Consider the following 25,461-nt stretch of genomic DNA (forward strand, 5'->3'; position numbering starts at 1 on the left):
AGAGTTCACCTCCTGGTGTCTAGTTAATTGATAACATCTAAGCCTGAAATGCTGATATCTGAGTGCCAAAATGCATTCTGATCTCACCTGTTCCATATAACTGCTGACATTAACATGCATAACTTCAGACAAACCTGGGTACTGCGGTGGTAGCTGTTTCCTCTACATCACCACTAGATGGCAGTGTGCAGCCATTTATTGAGTTAGTGTGATTTTCCCAGCCTATTGTCACTGTCAACCCAATCTATCGAGACTAATAATAATGCACCATACCTCATGCACCTGTACACATTTCAGACTGTGTTTATGCTTAACGATTGTGTTATAATGAAAGTGTGATGTACAAGAATTTAAGATGAAACATCTATATATAAATCCAGAATTTCATCAAATAACAGTACATGGTCATGCCGATACAGTTGAGTGGATGTCACACACATTTTTGGCTTTGATTCAACAGCAGTCTATTATGGAGAATTTTAATGTTAAACCCCGTACCATGATATTCCACACTATTCCGCTCATTCACATACTTGATTTCATAACGTGAATATGCTGCTCTCTTTTCTTTTCTCCCTCTCTATCGCTCTCATTCTTTATCTTTGTCACTCTCTCTTCACAGGGACAAGGCAACACTTTTCTGTCCCTCTGCTCCCCCATCTCTTCTCGCTTCTTATTTTAATTAACCTAATTCTCAAATAAATGTAAATCTTTCATCATTATTGGGGTGGTGGTGCAAATTAGCCAGTAACTCTGTCTGACTAGTTTACCCCTCTCTTATCTGGGGTAACCACCAACCACCGGTTCGGAGTCTAGTTCTCAGGCTGACATGAATCACCACATTCCTATGGAAACGGGCCGTGTCTGGAGGAGGCTGCCAGAGCCTGATAAACACACAGAGACAAGTAAACATCAAAAAGAAACATGGCTCACGACGGCCTTATCAGCAATCTGTTTACAGAAGGACAGAAATAACAGGGGAAGATCAGATCTTTGGGAAGCCTAGTCTTCCTCTCTGCTGCTCTGGAAATACATGCATTTACCCCACTAAAGCTATAGTCAATTATGCCTGTAATGGGGTAAAAACCCTAATCCTAACTTGTTGTCTTGCATTGACTGTTTGTATGCTTAATTGTGAAATAGTTTTTTTCATTGTGCCTACCAGATGCCATAAGGGAAGAAAGGTGTAGCTAGTTGTTTATGAGGAAAATATTTATTATTGAAGGCTTCCCTCCCTGCAGCCACAGGCGTTTGACAGGATGAATATGTATGCACCGCTACAGATTCAAAACTCACCCTGGGTGAAGGACACGTTTGTTCACGTCGTTCCCCCTTCGTAACACACACACACACACGAGCACACAGACAAACACACACATCTCCTGAGAAATGTGTTTCTCCTCCAAGCCGACAGCAGTGGTGGGAAACAGTTGCTGGCGTGTCACTAGGGCCTTGTTACAGGAGAGTTTTACACACACACACATGCACACAAATGTCAGTGAAGACACTTGCCAGCTGGTCAGCGCATGCTGTGAGTACACTTCCTGGTAATCCGTCTGGCTGTGCGGCCTTGTAAATGTTAACCTGTTTTAAAGGTCTTACTCTCATCGTCTATGGAGAGTGTTATAATACAGTCGTCCGGAACAGTTGGTGCTCTCATACATGGTTCAGTGTTGCTTGCCTCGAAGCGAGCATAGAAGCCATTTAGCTCGTCTGGTAGGCTCATGTCACTGAGCAGCTCTCGGCTGTGCTTCCCGTTATAATCCTCCGTGATCGTTTGCAAGCCCTGCCACATCCGACATACATCACTGAGCCCGAATTCCCTGCCATCCAGGACCTCTATACCAGGCGTTGTCAGAGGAAGGCCTTAAAAAGTTTCAAAGACTCCAACCACCCAAGTCATAGACTGTTCTCTCTTCTGCCGTTCATCAAGTGGTACCGGAGCATCAAGTCTGGGACCGAAAGGCACATGAACAGCTTCTATCCCCAAGCCATAAAACTGCTGATTAGTTAATCAAGTGGCTACCCGGACTATTGACATTGACCCTGTTTTTATTATTTATTTCATTATTTTAATTGTTTTGCACTGACTCTCTTGCACTGACTCTATGCACACTCACTAGACTCTACTCATACATACTACACTGACAGTCCAACACACAAAACACACTCTCACACACACACACAGACACACTTTCACATTCTTCACATATGCTGTTGCTACTCTGTTTATTATATATCCTGATTGCCTAGTCACTTTTACCCCTACCTACATACTGTATTGCCTCAACTACCTCGTACCCCTGCACATTGATTCTGTAATGGTACTACTGGTACACTGAACTAAAATATAAATGCAACATGTAAAGTGTGGGTCCGATGTTTCATGACCTGAAATAAAATATGTTTCATAAGCACAAAAAGCTTCTTCCTCTCAAATGATGTGTACAAATGTTGCATCCCTGTTAGTGAGCATTTCTCCTTTGCCCAGATAATCCATCCACTTAACAGGTGTGGCATATCAAGAAGCTGAACAGCATGATTATTACACAGGTGTACCTTGTGCTGGGGGCAAAAGGCCACTGAAATGTGCAGTTTTGTCACAACACAATGCCACAGATGTCTCAAGTTGTGAGGAAACGTTTATGGCGTCATTTGGGCGAGCAGCTTGCTGATGTCAACGTTATGAACAGAATGCCCTGTGGTGCTGGGGCAATGGTATGTGTAGGCATAAGCTACGGACAACGAACACAGTTGCATTTTATCAATTGGAAATTTGAATGCACAGAAGGTAGTGACGAGGCCCATTGTGATCCCATTTACTTTACGGTATTTGTGACCAAAGGATGCATATCTGTATTCCCAGTCATGTGAAATCCATAGATTAGGGCCTAATTCATTTATTTCAATTGGCTGATTTCCTCATGAACTGTAACTCAGTAAAAAAAAATATTTTTTATTCATTTTTATTTAGCAAATATGTCTTACTTTTTAACTCTGCATTGTTGGGAATGGGTTCGTAAGTAAGCATTTCACTGTAAAGTCTACACCTGTTGTATTCGGCCCTATACAATTTTATTTGACACAAACCACACACGCACACAGTCTTGTAAAAGTAACCGTGTGTGTTTTCCACAGCGGACTACATGCTAGGGACAGAGTACATGTATTAGCGTGCATTATTTCTTCACTCTTAACATATCTCTAGAGACTCATGACATTGCTGTAACCCAGGATACACATTTTCACTCATCAATTCCTGGTCTGGACCCGTATTCATACAGCCAGTGTCACAGTAGGATTGTTGACCCTGCGATAGACGAGCATCCTATCCATGGGGGTGTACAATGTACATCAAGCTGCTTCACGCTACAGAAACATGAGATTGGCTGCTGCCCTATGAACTATTCTTGCTCGGGCAAGTCTACATACTCTGGTTTGTGCTTCAAACCATTTTAACTTCTCCACGGCGCTCTCACTTGTATAGAGTAGAAAGGGTTAACTTGTGAAATAGTACATCATTTTGGTGGAGCTATAGGTTGGTTGGTTAAATGTTTTTAATGTTAGCTTTTTTGATGAATTCAGTGACAGATTCATTATTCACCTTATTAATGAATTAACATCATGGATTTTAAAAATAATTTTCTCTGTTTTTAATTAGTGCTAAATGAATCAACCTAATTAAGCCGTGTAATAACGAGTACTCCCTCAAACCTCCCCTCATCTTTAGGTTTTCATTTATTGTTTTTGCTCCTGGACATACTGTGAGACGTCCTTAATGTGTTTGGATGACAAGTCATTTCCCCAGGAAGAGTTGCTACTGCCTTGGCATCAGCTAATCGGGAACTATTATAAATGCAAATGTTATATATGGTATGTTACTGTAGCAAGGACTTTAATCCACATCAGGTCCTTCTTTCGTGCTACTTTGTAATGGGAAAATATACAGTGCCTTGCGAAAGTATTCGGCCCCCTTGAACTTTGCGACCTTTTGCCACATTTCAGGTTTCAAACATAAAGATATAAAACTGTATTTTTTTGTGAAGAATCAACAACAAGTGGGACACAATCATGAAGTGGAACGACATTTATTGGATATTTCAAACTTTTTTAACAAATCAAAAACTGAAAAATTGGGCGTGCAAAATTATTCAGCCCCCTTAAGTTAATACTTTGTAGCGCCACCTTTTGCTGCGATTACAGCTGTAAGTCGCTTGGGGTATGTCTCTATCAGTTTTGCACATCGAGAGACTGAAAATGTTTCCCATTCCTCCTTGCAAAACAGCTCGAGCTCAGTGAGGTTGGATGGAGAGCATTTGTGAACAGCAGTTTTCAGTTCTTTCCACAGATTCTCGATTGGATTCAGGTCTGGACTTTGACTTGGCCATTCTAACACCTGGATATGTTTATTTTTGAACCATTCTATTGTAGATTTTGCTTTATGTTTTGGATCATTGTCTTGTTGGAAGACAAATCTCCGTCCCAGTCTCAGGTCTTTTGCAGACTCCATCAGGCTTTCTTCCAGAATGGTCCTGTATTTGGCTCCATCCATCTTCCCATCAATTTGAACCATCTTCCCTGTCCCTGCTGAAGAAAAGCAGGCCCAAACCATGATGCTGCCACCACCATGTTTGACAGTGGGGATGGTGTGTTCAGCTGTGTTGCTTTTACGCCAAACATAACGTTTTGCATTGTTGCCAAAAAGTTCAATTTTGGTTTCATCTGACCAGAGCACCTTCTTCCACATGTTTGGTGTGTCTCCCAGGTGGCTTGTGGCAAACTTTAAACAACACTTTTTATGGATATCTTTAAGAAATGGCTTTCTTCTTGCCACTCTTCCATAAAGGCCAGATTTGTGCAATATACGACTGATTGTTGTCCTATGGACAGAGTCTCCCACCTCAGCTGTAGATCTCTGCAGTTCATCCAGAGTGATCATGGGCCTCTTGGCTGCATCTCTGATCAGTCTTCTCCTTGTATGAGCTGAAAGTTTAGAGGGACGGCCAGGTCTTGGTAGATTTGCAGTGGTCTGATACTCCTTCCATTTCAATATTATCGCTTGCACAGTGCTCCTTGGGATGTTTAAAGCTTGGGAAATCTTTTTGTATCCAAATCCGGCTTTAAACTTATTCACAACAGTATCTCGGACCTGCCTGGTGTGTTCCTTGTTCTTCATGATGCTCTCTGCGCTTTTAACGGACCTCTGAGACTATCACAGTGCAGGTGCATTTATACGGAGACTTGATTACACACAGGTGGATTGTATTCATCATCATTAGTCATTTAGGTCAACATTGGATCATTCAGAGATCCTCACTGAACTTATGGAGAGAGTTTGCTGCACTGAAAGTAAAGGGGCTGAATAATTTTGCACGCCCAATTTTTCAGTTTTTGATTTGTTAAAAAAGTTTGAAATATCCAATAAATGTCGTTCCACTTCATGATTGTGTCCCACTTGTTGTTGATTCTTCACAAAAAAATACAGTTTTATATCTTTATGTTTGAAGCCTGAAATGTGGCAAAAGGTCGCAAAGTTCAAGGGGGCCGAATACTTTCGCAAGGCACTGTATGTTTAGAGACCAAGCTTTTTTGCTGTGTGTATACTTATGTGTTTGTTGGGTTGTGTTTTCAGGATGCCCAGATTGAGAGAGACAAGGCTGTGTTTAACATCTCAGGAGGCTGTACTGCTCTGTGTGCACTCTTTTTATTGGGAAAGCTCTATGTTGGAAATGCCGGGGACAGCAGGTGAGACACACGCACACGGGTGGATTTCGATGAGTAAAATATGTCTGGTGAGATCCGTCTCGCTCAACTTTTCTGTTTACACTAGCCTTGGATGTGGTGTGGCCAAAGCCACATTCCGGCTTCAGGTTTGAGTTCAACTATTAGCATACTGTAATAGTATATAGACAAACAAAATATGGATACCAATTCAAACTATACAGGAGCTTCTCATCTAAACCACATTGCACATAGTGTTGCACACTTGATTAATATAATGATTCACAAATGTGTGGTTATTTTAAAAAGCCTTTAACTTGCAATTTGGCTAACAGAGAAAACATGCTGTCTACTAAGGTCATTAAGGTCATTCTTGCAGGGACATGTGGTGTGGGAGAGCCATTGTATTTACACACACACTAACAGAAATAAACACATGTTGTTTTGTTGCTTTGCCCTTCAGAGCGATCATTATCCAAGGTGGAGAGGTCATCCCCATGTCTACAGAGTTCACACCAGAGTCAGAGAGGCAACGCCTGCAGTTCCTGGTAAGAGGAAGAATTAAACTACTGTATCACAAAACATGACCACAAAGTCACTACATATGTATAAGAACTTGATGTCAAGTGTAAGTGTACTTACTACCTTATGTCTCACTCATTATGTAAATGTAGTTTTGTCATTATTTTAAACTGCAAAAATGTTCTGCTCTATTGTTTGAGTCAATGCTCCTCACAAACGGTTTCCTAGATCTAGCTAAATGCCTGAAAGGGACATCATAAGTCCATGTCCCAGGTCATTTGTTGTGTAGATCCAGTTATTGACCTCGACCCTAATGATCATATACAGTATTTTAGACCAAACAAACTATTGTAGTTTTTTCTTCATCAAATATTTAGCAGCCATCATTTTTGGGGGGTTTCAAATAACTTGCATATATTCAAATACCTTCAATTATTATGATTTGTTTTTCTGAGAGGTATTCAGGATACTTTTAAATGTTAATTGTTTTTCTGAGACCTTTATTTGAATATCAAGGGAAATAATTGCCTTCAGTTGATTGTCTATATTCGACTACATTTTTGAGAACTTTGAATATTGTATTGTTGATATTTGGAAATAAACTACAAAATGCTAATATTTTTTGCTCAGGTCTGCGTAATAGCTCCCACAGTTCCCGGTAAGTGGAGGAACTCGACTACAACCCCCTGAATCATAGCGAACTTTAGCTGTGCTTGACTGGAGCAATGGAACCAATAGACTAGTCGCAAAAGTGCAATCCCCAGCCATCTAACATTCCAGGCAGAGAAAACGATCAAAGTATTTGAAAGATTTCAAATAATATTTGAACCCAGGTCTGCTCTGTTCTTATTAAGCACAGCTGTCAGTTATCACAACATATGACTCCCTGTACAGACAGTAACTAGGCTGAACTCTCCTGCCTGGTGTCTTGGTTGGTTTAATAAACTGTGTGATTGAAATGCCCAGTGGATAGGAAGGCAATCTCCTCTCTCTCTCTCTCTCCCTCTCTCTCTTCTCTCTGTAAAGGCCTACATGCAGCCGCACCTGTTAGGAGGCGAGTTTACACATCTGGAGTTCCCGAGACGTGTACAGAGGAAGGAGGTGGGGAAGAGGATGCTTTACCGGGACTTCACTATGTCTGGCTGGTGGGTATCTATTTATCTGTCTAGTCTGTCTCTACCCAACTGTCTCTCTGTGTCTGTCTTTCTTTCCACCAGTGGTTTGTTTGATTACTGGAACTGAAGTAATGAGGGCCTTGGTCCTCTCATTAGAATAAGTTAGACCGATGCTGCATTTAGTAAATCATCCTACCCCACCATTTTACCATAGTCATGAGATCCATAATTATTAGATCATTCAAATTAGGCATCTTTGCATGAATTGTCATTGGAACTTTACAGTTTGCAATTTCACAAGCAACTACACAGTACTATTGAAATAATGTCCTTTGTCCGCAATCACTTTGTCTATCTGAAACTCTCATTCTCATCCATGGCACTCAGTAAAGCTGATTGACAGGGAATGCTCTGATAGACCCAGACATTCTGTGTTGTCTGTATGAATGACAGGGACATTTCAGCTCATCAGTGATCTGGACAGAACTAGGGCCCATCACAGCTCCACATCATCTTTGCTACAGAGGCAGACTGAAGGGAGGAGTGAACGAGCAAGAGGTGATTGCGGGGAGGTTTATTGGTGCTGGAGCTTTTCTCAATGCAGTTCTGTCTGTGTGCTTTTAAGATGTGCCGAGGTAGAGCCGTGCTGCTCCTTATTGAATCCAGAACTGAGGATCTGTCTCACTGACTCAGACATGCCTGTGATGTATTTTTAAACAGATTCCTTTAAAAGTGGCCTCTTCTTAGGACTACAACTGGCCACTAGTGTACCATAACAGACAAAAAGACGTAACTGCATTTGTGTGTGTGCTCCCTCACTCCCTCCACCACCTCCTCCCTCTCATGCCCAGTTGGCAGTGAGCTGGGCTGTGAGTTGATAGTGCAGATGGGGGGGGGGGTTGTTAAGGATGGCAGGCGGTGGTGTTTCAGGGCTGTGTTCAGTTGATGGATGTTTAGCAGCATGCATGTTCTACATGTTCAAACACCCGGCAGCCAACAGTGGAGGGAGACCAGGAGGGAGAGAGGGAGCAGGAGATCAAGGGACTCAAGCTGTCTCACTGGACTCCTGTTCTCCGAGACAAAGGAGAGGAGAGAGGGGTGAATCCTAGAACGTTCATCATTGTCACACATTTATTTACTGCTCTCTTTTGTCTTTCTCTCTCTTCCTTCTCCCTCTCCACATGCACTCCCCTCTTTCTTGCCTACGATGGCAGTGTGATGTAAATAGTCTATTTTTGGAGAGATACTGTGGGCCCACACCCCTGTCCACTTTGGCCCTGTTTTAATTCTGAACGCACACTGCATCGATTTATAGTCTATCAAACTTGGGCAAACGGTTGTCTTAAGGTTTGCCTTTACTCTCTAATATCGCAATCTGTCTGACTGCATACATGACTGACTGCAGCTGACAGCCCCTCAATGTCACCCCACAGTTTATTGATGTGTGTGTGTGTGTGTAAGTGCCTGTGTGTGTTTGAGTCGTGGTTTGTATACTGAGCACGTAACGCTAATGTCTCTCTCTATCACCCCAGTACACTGAGCAGTGGCCCTGCCCACTCGTAAGAGATGAGATCACTGCTCTTCTGCCCATCTCTCCATCTCTCATCACCAGCAGAGTGGAGGATACAGGCTAGCAGTTACTACACCCACCACCTCTCCTCCCCTCTCCTCTGTCACACACTACAGTGTGGTTGTCTGAAATAGACCACCACACTGTATAAAACCATGGTCTAATGAACAATGAAATCCACACACTGGTACATGCTCCCAGGGGTAGGTTCATTGGACAATATTTCAACCCCAAGCTGAGTCTTCGTCGGGAAAATGAACCTGTGAATGTCTGGTGCTGTTTGCAGCGACCATAGTGTTGTCCCTGACAGTCCCAGAGGTATGAGTGGGAGCAGGTATTATAAGGGGATTAATGTGTGTATGTCACGCTGTCACAAATGCTTTATCTCCAGCTAGACAGAGCGAGACCGAGCTCTGAGACTGGGAGCGTCCTGGTAAAACACTAACTTCACTGGGAGTCTGACTCAGTCCCCATAGGGACTAGTCTGAAGATGTCTGCTAGATGTCCTTTGAAATCATAAAGGCTGCTGGGGCTTTTCAGTATAAAGCTTTATGTTTTTGTAGGTGAAATGGTGGAATGAAAAGAACCCCACAGAATGAGTCAGAAAGGACCATAGATCATATTTAAGTGCTAAAGTGAAGGACAGTATTTCTGTGCTCAGCCTTACACGTTTGTATAACACTAGATGGATACTGAAGATAGATGGATACTGTAGATGTGGATGGGATGGATACTGTGGATGGGATGGATACTGTGGATGGGATGGATACTGTGGATGGGATGGGATGATACGGTGGATGGATGGATGGATACGGTGGATGGATGGAGGATACGGTGGATGGATGGATGGATACTGTGGATGGATGGATGGATACGGTGGATGGATGGATGGATACTGTGGATGGATGGATACTGTGGATGGATGGATGGATACTGTGGATGGATGGAGGATACTGTGGATGGATGGATGGATGGATGGAGGATACTGTGGATGGATGGAGGATACTGTGGATGGATGGATGGAGGATACTGTGGATGGATGGATACTGTAGATCAGTGGTTCCCAAACTTTTTATGGTCCCGTACCCCTTCAAACGTTCAACTTCCAGCTGCATACCCCCTCTAGCACCAGGGTCAGCACATTCTCAAATGTTGTTTTTTGCCATCATTGTAAGCCTGCCACACACACACTATACAATACATTTATTAAACATAAGAATGAGTGTGAGTTTTTGTCACAACCCGGCTCACATGCAGGAGCAGGGCACAAATAATAATATAATAATAATCAATAATTTTACTCTTTATTTAACCATCTTTCATATTAAACCTTATTTGTTCATCGAAAATTGTGAATAACTCACCACATGTTAATGAGAAGGGTGTGCTTGAAAGGATGCACATAACTCTGCAATGTTGGGTTGTATTGGAGAGAGTCTTAAGTAATTTTCCACACACAGTCTGTGCCTGTATTTAGTTGTCATGCTAGTGAGAGCCGAGAATCCACCCTCACATACAGTGGGGCAAAAAAGTATTTAGTCAGCCACCAATTGTGCAAGTTCTCTCACTTAAAAAGATGAGGCCTGTAATTTTCATCATAGGTACACTTCAACTATGACGGACAAAATGAGAAAAAGAAATCCAGAAAATCACATTGTAGGATTTTTTAGGAATTTATTTGCAAATTATGGTGGAAAATAAGCATTTGGTCACCTACAAACAAGCAAGATTTCTGGCTCTCACAGACCTGTAACTTCTTCTTTAAGAGGCTCCTCTGTCCTCCACTCGTTACCTGTATTAATGGCACCTGTTTGAACTTGTTATCAGTATAAAAGACACCTGTCCACAACCTCAAACAGTCACACTCCAAACTCCACTATGGCCAAGACCAAAGAGCTGTCAAAGGACACCAGAAACAAAATTGTAGACCTGCACCAGGCTGGGAAGACTGAATCTGCAGTAGGTAAGAAGCTTGGTTTGAAGAAATCAACTGTGGGAGCAATTATTAGGAAATGGAAGACATACAAGACCACTGATAATCTCCCTCGATCTGGGGCTCCACGCAAGATCTCACCCCGTGGGGTCAAAATGATCCCAAGAACGGTGAGCAAAAATCCCAGAACCACACGGGGGGACCTAGTGAATGACCTGCAGAGAGCTGGGACCAAAGTAACAAAGCCTACCATTAGTAACACACTACGCCGCCAGGGACTCAAATCCTGCAGTGCCAGACGTGTCCCCCTGCTTAAGCCAGTACATGTCCAGGCCCGTCTGAAGTTTGCTAGAGAGCATTTGGATGATCCAGAAGAAGATTGGGAGAATGTCATATGGTCAGATGAAACCAAAATATAACTTTTTGGTAAAAACTCAACTCGTCGTGTTTGGAGGACAAAGAATGCTGAGTTGCATCCAAAGAACACCATACCTACTGTGAAGCATGGGGGTGGAAACATCATGTTTTGGGGCTGTTTTTCTGCAAAGGGACCAGGACGACTGATCCGTGTAAAGGAAAGAATGAAAGGGGCCATGTATCGTGAGATTTTGAGTGAAAACCAGCAAGGGCATTGAAGATGAAACGTGTCTGGGTCATTCAGCATGACAATGATCCCAAACACACTGCCCGGGCAACGAAGGAGTGGCTTTGTAAGAAGCATTTCAAGTTCCTGGAGTGGCCTAGCCAGTCTCAACCCAGTCTCAACCCCATAGAAAATCTTTGGAGGAAGTTGAAAGTCCGTGTTGCCCAGCAACAGCCCCAAAACATCACTGCTCTAGAGGAGATCAGCATGGAGGAATGGGCCAAAATACCAGCAACAGTGTGTGAAAACCTTGTGAAGACTTACAGAAAACATTTGACCTCTGTCATTGCCAACAAAGGGTATATAACAAAGTAGTGAGATAAACTTTTGTTATTGACCAAATACTTATTTTCCACCCTAATTTGCAAATAAATTCCTAAAAAATCCTACAATGTCATTTTCTAGATTTTTTTTCTCATTTTGTCTGTCATAGTTGAAGTGTACCTATGATGAAAATTACAGGCCTCTCTCATCTTTTTAAGTGGGAGAACTTGCACAATTGGTGGCTGACTAAATACTTTTTTGCCCCACTGTAGGTACGTGGTTGCAAAGGGCATCAGTGTCTTAACAGCACGATTTGCCAAGGCAGGATACTCTGAGCGCAGCCCAATCCAGAAATCTGGCAGTGGCTTCTGATTTAAATTCAATTTTCACAGAACCGCTTGTTGCAATTTCGATGAGGCCCTCTTGTTCAGATATTGGTAAGTGAACTGGAGGCAGGGCATGAAAGGGATAACAAATCCAGTTGTTTGTGTCATCCGTTTCAGGGAAGTACCTGAGTAATTGAGCATCCAAGTCACTCCGGTGCTTCGCTGTAAAAATCATACAATGATGGAAAGTCCTGTGTGTTGTCCTTGTTTATACAGACAGAGAAGAGCTCCAACTACTTAAACAGCCTAAATGTTGTACCGCATATTGAATATAGTTGCGGAGAGTCCCTTTAATCCTAGATTCAGATCAGTCAGGTGAGGAAAAAACACCTAGATAGGCCAGTCGTGTGAGAAACTCATGCAAGCGGTCAGACAAGTGAAATTATGGTCAGTAAAGAGAACTTTAAGCTCGTCTCTTAATTTTTAAAAAGCGTGTCCATACTTTGCCCCTTGATAACCAGCACACTTCTGTATGTTGTAAAAGCGTTACATGGTCGCTGCCCATATCATTGCATAGTGCAGAAAATACATGAGTTCAAGGTCCTTGCTTTAACAAAGTTAACCATTTTCACTGTAGTGTCCAAAACGTATTTCAAGCTGTCAGGCATTCCCTTGGCAGCAAGGGCCTCTCGGTGGATTCTGCAATGTACCCAAGTGGCGTCGGGAGCAACTGCTTGCATGCGAGTTACCACTCCACTATGTCTCCCTGTCATGGCTTTTGCGCCATTAGTACAGATACCAACATGAGCAGCTGCTATGGTAGGTTACATACGGACGGTTAGTGGAATTCCCGCGAGAGACTAACTGTTACTGTGATTGGATGTTAATTATTTGACTAGGTTACCTGTATTTGGCATTGTTGTTATTTATCTGAACTCTAGATGGTCTAATTAGATTTTTGGCAGTGAAACGAGGCTACTCAGGCGAGGGGGGGAAAACACCCAAATGTATGGCCCGGCCCCGTGGGAAAATATAAATGGACTGTTTTGAAAATGTGAAGATTTTTTTATTTTTTATTTTTTTAAATAAAACATTTTTTAAAATGGGAATCACATTTTTATTTGGCGTACCTCTGACGGCAAGGGGTACACGTACCCCAGTTTGGGAATACCTGCAGATGGATGGGTGGATAGATGGATACTGTGGATAGATGAATAGATAAATACTGTAGATGGATGGATAGCATGGCCTCAGATCTAGCTCTGCATGCTGCAGAAAGTGCTGAGTGTGCGAGTCCTGCTGGCCCAGGGTGGAAGCATATGGTCTCCGAGTGGAACCAGTAATCTAAAAACCATTCCAGTCCTGTCTAACCCTCCTCTCTCTACACCAGCACAGCTGAAATGCATCTGACAAGATATGGTAGGATGGCTTTCATTACCAAGCTGGTGTTTATCACATTCACATGCAGGACCAGGTGTGAATTTAGAAGAGAAAATCCAGAATCCTTTCAGTTGGTATAAATGGTGTGTGATTTGTGACCATGGGGTGGTTACTTTCGATGTGGTCATAACTGCTGCTTAGAAAGGAAGGTGGAACGTTTAACATTGAAAAGGAATGTGCATTAGTACATTGGCTTTCTTAAGGAGCCAGTATAGACGTTTTTACATTGAATGTACTATAGATGCCCAGATTCAAATGTAAGACCTTTCCTTAGCACGTGTGTAATATTTTCCAGTCTGATCTCTTGTACTGCATCTTCATCGACTCCCAGTCACATGCTGTTGAAAAATGCATGAGTGGGGGTTGTTTAAGCACTGCTTTGAGAATATGGGGGATTATACAGGGGGGGGGGATCAATCAATCACCCCTCTCTATACACACACACACACACACACACAAACAATCTGAAACGGGAACACCATCTCATACATTCATTGGTATTTCCCACTTTGTCACAAGGGTATACATTCGCAAAAAAAAAATGAAGATATGTTTTCTGTCTTTGTATTGTCTGGGTGTTTCTCTTTTCTTCCTAACTCTGTCTCCTCAGCTCGTCTCGTCTACAGGCCCTGAGGGAGGTGGTGTATCTCCCGGGCACACTGCGTACGAACCACTGCCTGCCTGGCTGCCATAAAACAAAAACCCATTAAAGTCTCTTCTCTCCGGTGTGCAGGGCATATAAAACCATTGAGGACGACGACCTGAAGTTTCCCCTAATCTACGGCGAAGGGAAGAAGGTAAGACTGCTCTCACCAAACCGCCTGCCTCTCTCCCTGCTCCCTGCCTGCTGATAGGGTTACTCCCACAGCCTTGTGTTGCTAAGCTGTAATCAAAGCTCCACCAGGGCACCATTAGTCAACCCAGTGTCACACTGGAGGAAGGAGCAGTTTCAGCCTGCAGGAAGGCTCACTATGGTGGTGTTACAGACCATCTTTATAACAGTCACACTGCACACACGATAAGATTGCTAGCCTATATCTTGTTAATGTGGTTCCTGAGATGCCAGCCAAAGTCTGGTTATCACAGTTTGCTACTATGCCCATCATCTGACATGTAGTAGAGGGCTGTGTCGTTAGTTGAGGACCAAGAAGATATCCCCCCAAGTGCAGTCTGTTACCACACTAACCCTCCTATCACAGTCGGCTGTTCCCATGACATCAAGTGCTAGCCGAGGCCTGTCCCCCCTTTACAGTGGGGGAGAGAGAGATTGGTAGATAGGGCAATAGAGTGTAGGGAGAGAGGGCATGAGATGGGTAGATAGAGCGTTAGAAGGGAGGGAGAGATGGGTAGATATGGCGATAGAAGGGAGCGCATGGGGATCTGCTGGAGAGGAACGCCAGAGCACTTCAAAGCCTGGCACAGCATGTTGGGTCCGTACATACGCTCAACAGTTAATCCCAGGACGTTTCTCCTTCCGCCCGAGGAGCTCTCTCTCACTCCCTCTCTCCCTGTCTCTCTCCATCATTATCTAGTCTCTCTTTTCATCGCTCTCTAGTTGCGGCATTTGCACTGCACACTGATCCAAGGTCAGGCCAACGGACTGTACAACTGCCTCCTCAATCTCTCCTCTACCTTCACTCTTACCCCCTCTTTCTTTCCTCGCCCCCCTCGGTCTCCCATTCTCTTTCTCATCTTCCTCTCGCCTCACTCTCACTGCTTCCCTCCTCTCTCTCTCTCTCCTCCTCACATGGCTCCTATTTGATATAGATTCAATTAGTACTGCTCCCCAGCTCCGAGCCGATAGCCCTTTTCAGAGACAGAGGCGATATGTGCAGACAGTAGCAATCAAAAGGAATTTCACACAGAGTACAAATGAGGGAGACCGTAGACTGTGCCGGTGTCTCAGACTAGGGAGAGAGGCGAGAGATCGTTAAGGATTGTGTGCGTTTATGAAGATCAGATTTGCTCTCAGAGAGAACATATCCTTGGGAGGTCATCATTATTAAGGTCATGAGGCCATCATTGGTCCAGTTTTCAGTTCTGCCCTGATGAATAAGGAATCTCAGAGGGGAGTATGATTGATTTATCTGGGCCAGGGTAAATAGAATTTCAATTTTGTAGATTATTTTAAGAGGATTCTTTCAATTCATGTTTGTTATTTCAATTCCCCATCCCGCCGAGTTGACAGAGTTGAAAAAACGGTAGAATTGACCCTGAGGTCAACACATCAAAAGACTTCAATGGATCAAATTATTCCAAACATTGTTTTGGCAACAACAATTATTTCTAAACCAGAGTTGGGGAATGAGGATCATAGGGTCAGAGGGAGGTGATTATAGTTCCTCTCTTTGATGGTCTCATCCCTCCACAGGCCCGTGTGTTGGCTACCATCGGGGTCACCAGGGGCCTGGGAGACCACGAGCTCAAAGTGCATGACTCCAACATCTACATCAAGCCCTTCCTGTCCTGCTGTCCCGAGGTAGAGTACTGTACTCCTCATTTTCTATTTCCTGTCTATCAATAACCTGATGGGTTTTTAATAGTGCCGTAATCACATTCCAGTGCATCAATCCTTATTGACCTCAAGATCATCATGATACAATGAGAGGAAGCCATGCCTGTGTTCCAAACGGCACCCTATCCCTATCCCTATCCCGCTTTTGACCAGGGCCCATCAAGTCTTAAAAGAAGCTCTCACCTCCCAACCAACCCTCCACTGAACACGTACCTCCTGCCTCCTGATAGTCAGGAAGCTCTCAACACTCTCTTGATCTTTAATTCATCACCCACTGAGTTCAGTCATGGTTCAGACAGTATGCAACTACTACAGTAGATTAACTTTTTTTTAAAGAGCTCTTCTTTTGAACCTTTTTTCCTTGCCGTCTATCTGCCCTTGCTGTTGCTTTAAAGTCACAGTAAATACATGTGCAGACAGTATGTATATAAGATGGAGATCATAAAATTGCTATGGAATCCAGCGGTCAGTGGTTTCCACGGTTTCCCATTGGGTGAACCCAAGGTCAAGGCTCTTCCTGTTAATCACTTCCTGTTGTGGGTCAAAAGTAAGATGTGGTTAGTGGGAGAGTCATCACTGTTTTACAGTATGACGTCTCAATTTCGAAATCTCCCTTGAACTGTATTGTGAAACAGATTCTTAAGATTGTGTCTCCCATTGCTGGTTATTATTCCAGTCAGACAGAGGTTGATAAGACAATATTTTTTGCCTATAGCCTTTCGACTGATTCTTTCACAACCACTATTACAACACCGTCTTCATGTAGTGTTTGTTCAGTGACTGACTAGCACTGCCAGTTTGTATGAGGTGATGTGATATGCCTCCTATGGAGGAACAACATAGCAACATGTCCATGGTTATCACCATAACAGTACTCCCTCTACCAGCACATTGAAACAACAATACTTCAAAACCATGGCACTTTGTACAAAGACCAAAGCCAGGGGCATTACTTAGTGTTCTCTGATTGTGACATACTGCAGGATGCCTTTTCATTATACCAGATACTTGAAGAGCGTGTGCTGTAGCAGTGCTAGTAGATGGAGTAGCGCTGATCGATGCATTTACATACACACACATACACACACACACACACACCTTATTCACGTAAGTATTCAGACCCGTTGCTATGAGACCAGAAATTGAGCTCAAGTGCATCCTGGTTCCATTGATCATTCTTGACATGTTTTTACAACACCTGTGGTAAATTCAATTGATTGGACATGATTTGGTAGGGCCCACACCTGTCTATATAAGGTCCCACAGTTGACAGTGGATGTCAGAGCAAAAACCAAGTCATGAGGTCAAAGGAATTGTCTCCTAGAGCTCCCTAGACAGGATTGTGGAATGTGGGGAAGGTAACCATAAAATGTCTGCAGCAATGAAGGTCCTCAAGAACACCGTGGCCTCCATCATTCTTAAATGGAGGAAGTTTTGAACCACCAATACTCTTCCTAGAGCTGGCCGCCCGGCCAAACTGAGCAATCGGGGAAGAAGGGCCTTGGTCAGGGAGGACCAAGAACCTGATGGCCACTCTGACAGAGCTCCAGAGTTCCTTTTGTGGAGATGGGAGAACCTTTCAGAAGGACAACCATCTCTGCAGCACTCCACCAATCAGGCCTTCATGGTAGAGTGGCCAGATGGAAGACACTCCTCAGTAAAAGACACGACAGCCCACTTGGAGCAAAAAACACCTAAAGGACTCTGACCATGAGAAACAAGATTCTCTGGTCTAACGAAACCAAGATTGAACTCTTTGACCTGAATGCCAAGCGTCACGTCTGGAGGAAAACTTGCACCATCCCTAAGGTGAAGCATGATGGTGGCAACATCATGCTGTGGGGATGTTTTTCAGTGGCAGGGACTGGGAGACTAGTCAGGATCGAGGGAAAGATGAACGAAGCAAAGTACAGAGAGATCCTTGAAGAAAACCTGCTCCAGAGCACTCAGGACCTCAGACTGGGGCGAAGGTTTACATTCCAACAGGACAACGACCCTAAGCACACAGCCAAGACAACGTAGGGGTGGCTTCGGGGCAAGTCTCTGAATGTCCTTGAGTGGCCCAGCCAGAGCCTGGACTTGAACATGATCGAACATCTCTGGAGAGACCTGAAAATAGCTGTGCAGCGACGCTCCCCATCCAACCTGACAGGATCTGCAGAGAGGAATGGGAGGAACTCCCCAAATACAAGTGTGCCAAACTTGTAGCATCATACCCAAGAAGACTCATGGCTGTAATCGCTGCCAAATGTGCTTCAGCAAAGTACTGAGTAAAGGGTCTGAATACTTATGTAAATACGATATTTCAGTTATTTATTTATTTCAATTTGCAAACATTTATAAATGCCATTTTTTCCTTTGCCATTATGGGGAATTGTGTGTAGCTTTAACTTCCTTCATACTGGGAACAGTGACATAAATGTTTTCTACCAGTTCTTCTGACTCTGGGGAAGTAGATCAAGCGCCTGATTGCCAAAATCCCGAAGTATCCCTTTAAGACCACACCGGTCTTAAAGGGATATTGTGTGGAGGGAGACGGTGTTACAATGTGTGGAGGGAGACGGTGTTACAAATTGTGTAGTGCATACCTCTGAATGATGTTGATTTTCTATCACCATTAATGGCCTAAAGTGCAGACCGGATGTGTCTGTGATCTTCTATTTTCTCTGTAATAACATCACTATTAACCCCCTCTCTCCCCATCCACAGGTCAAAGTGTACCCACTGACGCAGTATGAACATGGGGTGGATGACGTCCTGGTGATGGGGACAGATGGGCTGTGGGACGTCCTATCCAACCAGGACGTTGCCGAGGCAGTCACTGGTTTTCTTGCCAACTGTGGCCCTGACGACCAGTATAGGCATGTTCTACGTTCCATGTTCCGCTCATACTACTGTAGCCCAGCTGCTAACAGACAGATGCTGTGGTCAAATCACACTCACCTCACTCTTATTTGGAGAGGATATGCTTCTTACAGTATCTTGCTGTAATTACACACATTTTAAAAGTATTTTCTGAAGTCGATGAAGAGCTTGTGAGACTAGTAACGTAAAGGTTCCTTTCTTGAGGATCCCATGGCATGATGGTTGATTTAAGTGATAACATTAAAATCATTTCTGAAATGTCCTACCCCTTTCTTAGTTTGGGGTTAAGTAAACTCCAGATGACTGGTGGGAGAGTATAGAGACTTTCTAAAGTGTAGGTTATAATGCCATCATTCTCTTGCTCTTTGTTCACACACTGTATGGAGATGATTACAACTAACTGTTTGCCTATGTCAAAGTATATTGTCCATAGTGTCTTTTGTCTCTTCCATTGTGACCCAGGTACACGATGGCAGCTCAGGACTTGGTGATGAGGGCACGGGGGGTCCTGAAGGACCGAGGCTGGAGGATAGCCAACGAACGTCTGGGCTCCGGAGACGACATCTCTGTCTACATCATCCCTCTGAGGTACGGCAACCTGCAGACCTAGCCGTAGCCCAGGCCCAGCTCACCACCACCCAGCATGGGACTCTAGACAGGTTCTGTGTCCAAAATGACACCCTATTCCCTATATAGTGCACTACTTTAGGCCAAGGCCATGACAAGTATTGCATTATGTAGGGAATAGGGTGCAATTGTAGGCGTTCTCCCAACCGGCAGACCTAGCTAAGGACCAGCTCACCACCCACCATGGGACTCTAGACAGGCTGCCCCCCTCTACCATCTATCCTATCCCCTCTGTCCTAAAATCAATGCCCTGGTGCTCACACAGTGCTTCATCCCGAACGGTTTTCCTGAGGAAACAAAATGGCTGCTGGTTGTTGTACAGTACAGGGTAGCATGATTGTTCTTGTCTCTTGTGAAAGGAAGGAAAATCTCAGGATGTTCCAATGTACAGTACCTTCAGTTTCTTCTTGTGTTTCTGTGCTGCAAGGGAACAAAGGACAATTCTGGATTTAAAGGCCCACCGGGGCCATGTATTTCGAGTAATTAATAACCAACCCTTTGTTGTTTTTCAGTAGGCTACGGCTTCTGCATTGCCAAATATTTTCTGATGCAATGGAAGAGTATTGCTTTCACAAAGGCAATACTTTTCTTATGGATATCGCATGGGGAAAGACAAAGGGACTCTCTTTCAAAGTGCAATGCTTTATGGGATTGTTTTTTATCCTTTTTAGATGAGATATTGTTACTATATTACTGATTATGAACAAGTAAAAATGCTTAGAAATGAATGGATTTTAGATATCCATGCTGTACAGTGTAAAGAACCTGTTTTGAGTTGTCTGTATATACTGTACCGTTATGAAACCTCTTCTGTCCCTATGATCCATTACGTACATAAGTCACTGACCTAGACAGTACAATCCTACCACAGACAAACTATAGCATTCAGCTTTCAGAACTATTGTTTGGGTGTTCCTCTCCAAGTGAAAGGTGAATGAAGTCAGACTTATGGTTGTTTTATTGCCAGTGACAATGTTAATCTCTCATTGTTTATTTTTTTCTTAATTTTGACAGGTTTGTTTTTTCTTTGTCATTGCGATGACCCTGAAAGTGGATTTACTTAAAGGATGTGAAGAAACACATTTTATACATAATTGTGAAACAGCTACCTCATGTTTTTGCTTTGTTTTAAACAAGATATCCAATCCCTTGCCCCAGTTGAACCTTTTAGTTTCCTATTTGTCAAATACTTGTTTGCATCATCCTGTTTGCGTGCTCGTTTACTTTTCAAATATGAAACAGCCATTCCTTAATGAATTGTCACTAGTTTTCATACAAATATAGCTTAGTTTAGCTCTGTAACAAAATATTAGGAAATGTGTTCTGTATAGCGACATGAATAGGATGTAAAATGGGTCAAGTTTACTGAATGTTCTTACAGCTGAATCCTAAATTGAGGCATGGTTGTCTCATTTTATCTTATTGAGACAAATGCTTGATTTATGCAAAAGTTCAAGTTACGAGTGTGGATCTCTCAAATGAACATTCAGTTCTTGAAGGCTAGAATTACATCCCTTAAGCAGATACATTGATTAGCAAGTGCTTGGGAGAAACACATGAGATTAAATTGAATGCTGGTATGAAAACTGTGGCTCTGTTTTTTGTTGTTTTTTAAGTGATCTTTACTTGTAGTTTACTGAACATGTGTCACAACTCAGGGAGCTATGTGACCAATTCTCATGCCGGATGCTATACAGAAAATGTGTCTGTACCAGAGGAGGCTGGTGGAAGGAGCTTTAGGAGGACCGGTTCATTGTACAGACTGGAATGGAATAAATGGACCGGTATCAAACATGGAAACCAGGTTTGACGCTGTTCATTCAATGCCATTCCAGCCATTACAATGGGCCTGTCCTACAGCTCCTCCCACCAGCCTCCTCTGCGCTGTACAGGAATTCTTATTTTATCCTGAATCCTTTTGTTATTATGCAGTCTGGTATTTACACTTTGCTGAACAATACTCTGCAAACTAACCATTTAGGGCATTAACCTGAATCGATTGCTGTTCAGATACAGTACGAAGGATGTGCAGTGTATTATTGTGTTTCCACCTCTTCCATTTTCTGGATTAGAAAATGGAGGACGTAATGCCAGGTGAACTTCCTTTATTCAATGCAGTATGATGACAATGTTCCTGGATGTCCAGTCATGAACTACGCTAATGGACATTGTACACATCTCTCGTACTGCCGTGGGACCTCTACTGATGCCACTGGCGCTCTTAAAAACACACACAGTCACTATGATGTCAGAATTTGGGACTTGCTAGATGTCGTTTTAAGTTGATTCATCTGAGTTGTTTAAAAACGTTGTTAGGGAGGTGTTGATGTCCGACGTGTGTGTCGCTGACTAAGACCGCACTGTTTCTAATCCAATCAAATGAGTCTAGTCGTGGCCTAATCCATGTTAATTTGTCTCTGTTCCTTTTAATGTATTTGGCATGTTTATTTCAAAGCTGTTTCAAAGTGTTTTTGTTCTGATAACACAAACTTTACTCATCTATTTCTCTATGACTGACCTGCTCAAAACATTGCAGAAAGAGGCCCAGGGCTCTATTCAGTCTGGATCACCGAAGCGTTACAGATTGTGTGATAGAAATGTAAAGATAATTTCCAATTGAGCCGACTTAAGCAGTGTTTACCGTGAATGCAGTCTCTGCTAGCGTGGGAACATTGGCTTTACATTTCAATCACACTGTAACGCTAAACTTACTCAATACAGTTGAAATCGGACGTTTACATACACCTTAGACCAATACATTTTAAACTCAGTTTTCACAATTCCTGATATTTAATCCTAGTAAAAATTCCCTGTCTTAGGTCAGTCAGGATCACCACTTTACTTTTAAATGTGAAATGTCAGAATAATAGTAGAGGGAATGATTTATTTCAGCATTTATTTCTTTCAACACATTCCCAGTGGGTCAGAAGTTTACAAACACTCAATTAGTATTTGGTAGCATTGCCTTTAAATTGTTTAACTTGGGTCAAACGTTTCAGGTAGCCTTCCACAAGCTTCCCACAATAAGTTGGGTGAATTTTGACCCATTCGTCCTGACAAAGCTTGTGTAACTGGGTCAGGTTTGTAGGCCTCCTTGCTTGCACACACTTTTTCAGTTCTGCCCACACATTTTCTATAGGATTGAGGTCTTTGTGATGGCCACTCCAATACCTTGACTTTGTTGTCCTTAAGCCATTTTGCCACAACTTTGGAAGTATGTTTGGGGTCATTGTCCATTTGGAAGACCCATTTGCAACCAAGTTTTAACTTCCTGACTGATGTCTTGAGATGTTGCTTCAATATATCCACATAATTTTCCTCCCTCATGATGCCATCTATTTTGTGAAGTGCACCAGTCCCCCCTGCAGCAAAGCACCCCCACAACATGATGCTGCCACCCCTGTGCTCCAAACATAACGATGGTCATTATGGTCAAACAATTCTATTTTTGTTTCACCAGAGGACATTTCTCCATGTGCAGTTGCAAACCATAGTCTGGCTTTTTTATGGCGGTTTTGGAACAGTGGCATCTCCCTTGCTGAGCGTTCTTTCAGGTTATGCCGATATAGGACACGTTTTACTGTGGATATAGATACTTTTGTACCTGTTTCCTCCAGCATCTTCACAAGGTCCTTTGCTGTTGTTCTGGGAATGATTTTCACTTTTCGCCACAAAGTACGGTCATCTCTAGGAGACAGAACGCATCTCCTTCCTGAGCGGTATGACGGCTGCGTGGTCCCATGGTATTTATACTTGCGTACTATTGTTTGAACAGATGAACGTGGTACCTTCAGGCGTTTGGAAATTGCTTTCAAGGATGAACCAGACTTGTGGAGGTCTCCAATTTTTTTTCTGAGGTCTTGGCTGATTTCTTTTGAGGCACTGAGTTTGAAGGTAGGCCTTGAAATACATCCACATGTACACCTCCAATTGACTCAAATGATGTCAATTAGCCTATCAGAAGCTTCTAAAGCCATTCAACCAAGTGTATGTAAACTTCTGACCCACTGGAATTGTGATTAAGTGAAATAATCTGTGTAAACACTTGTTGGGAAAATTACTTGTGTCATGCACAACCGACTTGCAAAAACTGTAATTTGTTAACAAGAAATTTGTGGAGTGGATGAAAAATGATTTTTAATGACTCAAACCTAAGTGTATGGAAACTTCCGAATTCAACTATATGTATTGAATAGAGCCTCAAGCAGAAGCAGAATGCAAACATAATTGTAAATAAAATGTAAAGGATACTTCTAGAACAATTCTCTCCTTTGTACTACTGTATGTGCTCTACATGGTTCTTAAGCCCCAAGTAAAGAAATGAAGTAAACAGGCATTTGTAATGTTTTGGAAAATGCATAGAATAAAATAATTTGAAGGATTGCTTTTCAAATGGATAAAAAATACTATGAGCTGATTCTGAAGCCTTATTTCTTGTAAATGTTTCATAAGGAACTGTTTAAAAAGGGAAAACTCATTAACACAAAGTACCATTGTGTTTATAGTATTTACCACAACCGATAGTTCTATATATCAGATGGATACAATAGACATACTGATGTCGGAAGCCTTTGTCTAGTGTTCAGCTCTCAATCCCCAGACTGCACTAAGTGTTTTGCTTTTAGACAGATGGAAGGTGCTACAAGAGGTGTTGATTGATTCCTTGGTAGAGCAGTGCTCTGGTGAGCCCTATATGGCAGGTTGGGCCCCTGGGGGAGCAGACATCTGGAGGGAGGGAGGGGGTCGACTGGCTGGATGCTCTGTTGCCAGGGCTCTCCGTTTGTCTTTCTGTTATTCTTCACATGGTGACTCCTTGCCTTTTTCTTACCTGTATTGGAAGAGTAGGTTCAAGGTCCCTCCCCTCAGACCTTTTTCTCCAATGCATTTGAGGAATCGAGGGGAATATGAATTGAGAAATAACCCATCACAGCACTGCCCCCGCCTCCCCACCACCACCAATCACACACAGCCAGGGAACTAGAGCAGCTTAGCAGGGGCACCCTGGTGTGTCTGTGCCCTCAGTGCACTCATTGTGACACAGTGTCATGATACTCAACTCCCTGTCAGAGTCCCATGGGGTGAGGGGTAGGCCGATCAGTTAGAACAAATCCCCAACTGGCAGATGAAGCTTCTGCGAGGGAGAAAGGAAGGCTCGTGAGAGACTGGGGGATCGTATGATACCCATGCAACTGTCCACACCTTCGGGTTTGTATGTAATATATTTTTGTCAATGTCTATACTGAACAAAAATATAAACGCAACATGCAACAATTTCAAAGACTTACTGAGTTACAGTTCATATATGGAAATAGGGCTGAATTAATTTATTTCAAATGCCCGATCTCTGGATTTCACATGACCGGCAATACATATATGCATCTGTTGATCGAAGATACTTTAAAAAGTAAAAAATGAAGGGGTGTGATCAGAAAACCAGTCAGTATCTGTTGTGCCCACCATGTCCCTCATGTAGTGCGACACACCTTCTCAAAGAGTTGAGGCTGTTGATTGTGGCCTGTGGAATGTTGTTCCACTCCTCTAAAATGGCTGTGCGAAGTTGCTGGATATTGGCGGGAAATGGAACACGCTGCCGTAGACGTTGATCCAGAACATCCCAAACATGCTCAATGGGTGATATGTCTGGTGAGTATGCAGGCCATGGAAGAACTGGGACTTTTTCAGCTTCCAGGAATTGTTTACAGATCCTTGCGACATGGGGCCGTGCATGATCATGCTGAAACAGGAGGTGATGCCGGCGGATAAATAGTATGACAATGGGCCTCAGGATCTCGTCACAGTATCTCAGTGCATTCAAATTGCCATTGATAAAATGCAATTGTGTTCGTTGTCCGTAGCTTATGCCTGCCCATACCATAATTCCACAGCCACCATGGGGCACTCTGTTCACAACGTTAACATC

The 25,461-nt window shown here is 43.1% G+C and overlaps 1 protein-coding gene across 1 annotated transcript in view; it reads left to right on the forward strand.

Annotated features, from left to right (window-relative positions):
• Positions 1-21,307, forward strand: part of LOC139406492 (protein phosphatase 1H-like) — a 43,598-nt gene extending 22,291 nt beyond the window's left edge. Inside the window, exons 4-10 of the mRNA XM_071149140.1 lie at positions 5,633-5,745; positions 6,185-6,269; positions 7,270-7,388; positions 14,268-14,331; positions 15,906-16,013; positions 18,759-18,910; positions 19,377-21,307. Of these exons, the coding sequence (XP_071005241.1) occupies positions 5,633-5,745; positions 6,185-6,269; positions 7,270-7,388; positions 14,268-14,331; positions 15,906-16,013; positions 18,759-18,910; positions 19,377-19,524 (789 nt within the window). The 3' untranslated portion in view covers positions 19,525-21,307. The remainder of the gene's footprint in view (positions 1-5,632; positions 5,746-6,184; positions 6,270-7,269; positions 7,389-14,267; positions 14,332-15,905; positions 16,014-18,758; positions 18,911-19,376) is intronic.
• The last annotated feature ends 4,154 nt before the right edge of the window (positions 21,308-25,461 follow it).

The sequence above is a fragment of the Oncorhynchus clarkii genome, chromosome 4 (assembly GCF_045791955.1).
Source record: "Oncorhynchus clarkii lewisi isolate Uvic-CL-2024 chromosome 4, UVic_Ocla_1.0, whole genome shotgun sequence".
Classification (NCBI taxonomy): Eukaryota; Metazoa; Chordata; class Actinopteri; order Salmoniformes; family Salmonidae; genus Oncorhynchus; species Oncorhynchus clarkii.